Below are 6,000 nucleotides of genomic sequence, written 5' to 3'. Positions count from 1 at the left end.
TTCTTTCCTAATTCTTCAATTTTGTCCCATTCAAAGCTGCTGTGTGGCATAAATCCAGGGTGCAGTCATCACACATAGTTTGCCTCTCTATCAATCTCCAAGAATTTGATCTTGGGAGATTTTCCTACCTCTAGCTTTACTCCATTGTTCAATAATTTTAGCTTCTTCTCTGAACCAGCTACCCCATTGTAATTGTGGATGCTAAATGCTACATGAATAATAAAAACCCAGAGACAAATATTGGGGTTCAACCTGAAGATCATAGAATCAAAGCAGACAAATCACTAGAGTTCTTACCTCTACAAAATCTTCAGACTGAAAAGAGAGTGGGTTCCTGTCTCATCATGCCTTACATTTCGCTCTAGTACTGGGATTAAAGGTGTGCACCACCACCACCCAGCCTCTATGGCTAACTAGTGTTACTGTTTTGCATTCTGGTCTTCAGGCAAGCTTTATTTATTAAAATACAAATGAAATATTAAAAAAAAACTTGAAAGTAAATGCAGGAGATGGTAGAGGTATATACAAGAGTATCAGCTGAGTATGGACAAAGTATGAGATGTGCACATTTGAGAATGTCATAATGAAACTTGACATTTATATACTTAAACAGATAAGCAACCGAATCATTTAAAATACTCTGCCACCAATAGCCTTATTTTTCCTCAAAGACCCACTACAATATAGGAAGAAGACAAAAATGTTAAGTTTCTTCATTTAAGCCAGGGTAGTTAGGAGCCTAAGAGCAACCTTCAATTTGACTTTCAGGTGTGACTGAAGAGTCCAGCTCCTGGCCAAACACCTGTGATGGGTCATCTGCAACTGCTTTACCTGCCCAATCTCATAGGCTTTCTGGACACCTGGCCTGCAGTCCAGCCAATCTCTGGCCACCACTGAAGGAGTCACTAAGGAAACCCAGACTGCCTCCTTGGTCCAGGCCATGTGCACAGCAGCCCTTAGTCCAGGTTCCTTCACCCAGAGGTCCCTGTTGCCATTTCCTTACCCAAATCCCCTATCGGGCACCTCCAGCAGCCTCTGTGGGGGAAAGCTGGAGGATACCTCACCCTCCGTCTTGCTGCTTGGAAACGGATTCCAAAACGGACCAGTGAAGAACTCAGTAGTGGTGAGCACTGTTTGTTTCACTGCTATTACAAATACCTGCCAAAATGCACCCAAAGGAGAAAGGGTTTATTTGGGGTTGGTATTTGAGGGCACAGGCCGTCAGAGCAGGGATGGCATGGCAGCAGGAGCTTGAGGCATTCAGAGTCAGGAAGTAGAGGGGCGAATGCTGGTACTCCACCCACTTTCTCCCTTTGGTCCATCTGGGATGCTGACCTACAAGGTGTTGCACAGATTGTGAATTTTCCCATTTAATAAACATTTCTAGAAGCACCTCACAGACAGGCCCAGTGATTTGTCTACATGATTTTAAACTCTACCAAGTTGACACAAGATCAGTGCACATGTGCACATGCATGTGTGTGTATGAGCCTATATAACATCTGTATTATACAATAATTCATCTGGCCTGTCTGACACTGAGGAACCTCAAGGACATTACACTAAGTGAAACAAGTAGGCACGGAAAGACACTGCACAAAATCTCACTTGGCTGTGTAGTCTATGAGAATTGAGCTTGGAGAAACAGTACAATAGTAGTTTGCAGGGGGTTGGCGGGGTAGGGAAAACAAGAGGACCTGGTCAAGGGTGAGAAGTCTCAGCACCACAGGAAGGAAGAGTAAGTCTACACAGCTAACTTTCAAGTCCAATATGCCAAGATTTTGTAAATTACGCTCCTGTATTTTAAAAAGTTAAAAAAATAAAGAATGAAACTAACATTATTTTTTATTATTTTAATAATAATCACAAAAAAATAGCACTTAAAAATAAGTCATGTTATGACTCAAACTAAAAAAAAACATGTCTAAATGTGCTGCCTGCCCTTGGTCAGTGGACATGACTGTGCTCTACCACGAGCCGGGCATAGAGACACAGGTGCTCCTTGCTCTCCTGTGAAAGTCTTAGCGCTTCTTCCAGGTGAACTTCCTTCGGGCACCCTCCTGGCCTGGCTTCTTCCGTTCTCTGATCCGTGGATCCGTAGTGAGTAGTCCAGCTGCAGTATAAACGGAAGCCTTTGTGAGCTGTGGAAACACAGGCTGCCTAGCAGACAAGGGCGTGAACTGCATGACATTTACAGAAACTGCTTAGAGAAACCCAGAGGCATACAACTAAACTAATAGTTCCCGTCACCAACAATGCTTTATGAGACTCTTTCTGCATCCTAAGAGAATTAAGATTCTTTCTTTGGTTCACCAATACTGCTCAACATAGGTTGAAGCCATTCTTCGTGGCCAGTCACTATTTACTGAGCTAATATATTCTTCGTATCTCTAAGAAGGACCCTGACCTTGTGATTTTCACATCTGTCTCCCAGGTGCTGGGATTATGGGTGTGTTACCGCACCTTGTTAGCAAGGTCCCAGGAAGCTCAGACACCTGTTAACAGCACAGCAAGGCTCATATAGAAACAAAGAGCTGAACATATTGGAGCAAGAAAGTATCTTGTTAGAATTTCTGTGAAGACGATATTCCTTAGTGTTTTAGTTCAGAAGTTGAAGAAGTTTTGAGTTATTTTTTGGATATAAATTGTTTGTTATAGAATACTAAAGTCACTCTTAGACGGACGCTGCTGCCTGTCTGGTCACCAGGAGCAACCATGCTTTGAGACAATAGCTTATGGTCCACAGGGAACGCCAGTAGCAATCACAGACACCAGCAGCACGCAGGCCTTATATAACTGTATACACAGGGCACTGCTTTTACCTGTCTTTTGGTTGTTGAGACAGGGTCTCACTATGTAGACTGGCTGACCTAGAACTCGCTTTGTAGACCTGGGATTAATGGTGTGCTCGTCTGAACCTGCTCCTTTTCACCTTTGTAATACGAGCAGTCTTCTTATTGGCACAGGGCTTACGGTGCTACTTAGTAGGGATTCACAGGATAAAATAATTATGTCGAATGGGTTATAGATACATTCTACATTAAATTCAAAATCATAAGCATATAACTACAAAGAGCACATTGGTTAAGTCAAACCTATGCAAACCTCCTTCACTATCTACTTATTTTCACAAGTTGATGAACTTGATAAAATGGCAAATTGTTTAAAAGCAAGCAACATTCCAAAAGAAAATCAAGTAGCCTAAGCCACAAGCATGGCTTCGGTCACGTCCCAGTGCTGGGGCTACAGGCAGAACAGAGAGACCATGTAGAGTCGTATGATCTGGAAAGGGGTAAAGTGTGAAGCACTAAGTGACTCCTGGGGGCTGCTGCATCAGCTGCACACACGGTGCAAAGACCATCTTGAGCTTGAATGGCTCCTACATGTGCAAGCAACATCCTAGTGCAAGAATGAAGCACACTCCTTATCCTAGTGCGGAGACCCCTCCATTCATGCACAGGTAATGGGTTCACAAAGTGAAAGGAAAAAGAAAATAAAACCAAATTGTAATATCACAGTGCAAAAAAGGAAAATCCCAAATAATGTTGGAAAAATTCATCTATCATTAAATTATTACTGATTCTTATGATAAAGTAAAACAACTAATCTGTTTCGAATACAGATGAGTTATATGCTAGTTCAGCTACATGGAAGTTTATGCTTAGGCCAAAATAATTCCCGCTGGCCTTGGGACTGCACATTCTAGCAGGGACAATGGCTGGGTGGGAGGACCTCTAATCTTGGTTCACTCTGTAGAAATCCAGACTGAAGGTGACAGTTGTGGTTCTGGAGACTGAAAGGAGCTAGTAGTGTGCAGAGATGCAGAGAGCCCCAAAAGGAAGTTTTCTCACACTAGCATAAGTAATATCAACAGGGCAGCAACAGGACCTGTTCATGGGCACTTGCATATGCATGTACACACACGCACGCACGCACACACACACACACACACACACACACACACGCGTGCGCGCACACTTCACACACACACACACACACACACACACACACACACCCCTACCTTGTCTCATCCACTCTATCTCGTCCTCTGTGCATGGGCACTTGTACGGGAATGTGCACACACACACACACACACACACCCCTACCTTGTCTCATCCACTCTATCTCGTCCTCGGTGATGAAGCTGCATAAAGCTCTGGCCATTGCCAAGCGTATGGCTCCCGCTTGCGCTGATCTCCCACCCCCGGAGACGGTGCAGGTTACATCATGTTTCTCCAGCCGGTCCAGGAAGTGGAAGGGGAACATCAGCTGTTCTCTAAGGCACATCACAGACACACAGGTTAGGCCTCCTATGAAGACCCGGGATTTCATAAACTACTAACCTTGTGAATGGTTATAAAAACAAATGATGCCCGCCACAGTTCTACTGGTCACACTTCTCCATCAGCTTGACACCAAGACAGAGAAACACGATCCTCCTGAGGTTTACAGGGTTCACAGACTTATTTTGGTATGGACAGAGTAGAGCAGTTCCCTGACCTTTCTGATCATCTCATGAGAACCTTGTGAAAATCACCTGGTGAGGAAGTCTTACAGCTGAGGAATGCCATTAACTCACACTGCATCCAACCTTAGGATTCAGTGACCATGTATAAATTAATAGGCCTTCTTAAGCAACACTCAAATGCCATTTGGCTTTCCTAAGTGAGGAGTGCTCTAATGTTTCTGCACAATGTACGATACTCATCTCCGTAATGCTGCTTTGAATGTTTCCAGAACCACAGTGAACATGTGATGTGTCTGTCCACCCAAAATCCCACATTCCTACTGTAGTTCCCTAAGATGCATGTATGGTCAGGCCTGCCCCTCAGGACCAGGGAGCAAACCAGGCAGACGCCATGAGGCCACACACAAGCATGGTCCTGTGCCTCCTCCCACTCAGTGAAGAAGCACCTGCTAAACACCTTGATGTCAGTATGATGCGCACTGTCACCTCTGCTAAAGGGCTGGACTCTGTTACCTCGCTTTTACCTCTGCTGGGTTTTTTTACTTTATTTATTTACCCAAGACCTTGTGTGCACCGGGCATGGGCTACATATCTCCTGAACTTCTTAGAAGAGTCCATCTATACTGTATTTGCTTGCTTTCTCTGCCGCTGCAGCTTCTAGACCTCAAATGAAGTCGATTTTCCTGTGAGCTGAGAGTTGACTACAGCTGGGGATTCAAATGCAGCTTTTCACACTGTAAAAAAAAGAACCTCTGCAAGCGGACTCACACAGGCACTCCAAGGCCACAGCAAACTATGCTTGCAATGGTATGTTCAAGGATGGGCCAATCCTACAACAGACATAAACCTCTCCTGCCTTTCTGACAGAACACTTAGGGCAACCAAACAAAACTAGCCATATTATTAAGGTTAATACTACTGTAAGCAGTAGCAATATTACAGAAACTGAGAAAACCAGAGACTGATAACCAAATTCTGCTACTGCAGGGCAAAGTCGGATTGTCCCATGCATACGCGGAGGAAGTCCCTGCACCACCTGACAGGAAGCAGTTTGTGATGGAAGTGAAGCTACAAAAGAGGCCTCTCAACAACTATTTGTTGGGACCATGCACATTTATCTGTCTCAATTCTCAAGGTTTTACGATTCCCAAACATATGCTTACATAATCAGCAGGCTGAAACTCAGAAAAAACGGAACTACGTTAGAGTAAAGGAGGCAGAAGGGTCAGGGCCAGAAAGATGAGGCAGCATCTGCAAAGCTGGATGCTGGGGGGACATTGTAAAAGACAAACCATCTACAAACCTCACCCCAGTTTAACAACAAGTAACGAAGGCCCCACTGCTCCTGACTTTAACTGTACTGGACTATCAATCAGCACATGCTCCCAGGTCCATCACAAAAAAACTCTCCACAGCTCAGTGCCTCTTCTCTCAGAGTGTCCTATAACATCCTTCTGTCTGTACAAGGACCACACTTTGTTCTGGCTGTACCAACCAGCATAGCCCAAGATACATAAATAAATGACTTTCTC

General features: G+C 44.2%; 1 protein-coding gene across 1 annotated transcript in view; it reads right to left on the bottom strand.

Annotated features, from left to right (window-relative positions):
• Nucleotides 1-1,838: 1,838 nt before the first annotated feature.
• Mrps9 (mitochondrial ribosomal protein S9) overlaps nt 1,839-6,000 on the bottom strand; it is a 52,780-nt gene continuing 48,618 nt past the window's right edge. The window contains exons 10-11 of the mRNA XM_048430197.3: nt 4,107-4,276; nt 1,839-2,113 (exon numbers count right to left, since the gene is read on the bottom strand). Coding sequence (XP_048286154.3) covers nt 2,022-2,113; nt 4,107-4,276 — 262 coding nt within the window. The 3' untranslated portion in view covers nt 1,839-2,021. The remainder of the gene's footprint in view (nt 2,114-4,106; nt 4,277-6,000) is intronic.

Source organism: Myodes glareolus, chromosome 18, assembly GCF_982192425.1.
Source record: "Myodes glareolus chromosome 18, mMyoGla1.1, whole genome shotgun sequence".
NCBI classification, from domain to species: Eukaryota; Metazoa; Chordata; class Mammalia; order Rodentia; family Cricetidae; genus Myodes; species Myodes glareolus.
Note: the sequence above shows the minus strand (reverse complement) of the source record. Positions and strands in the feature narration are given on the sequence as shown.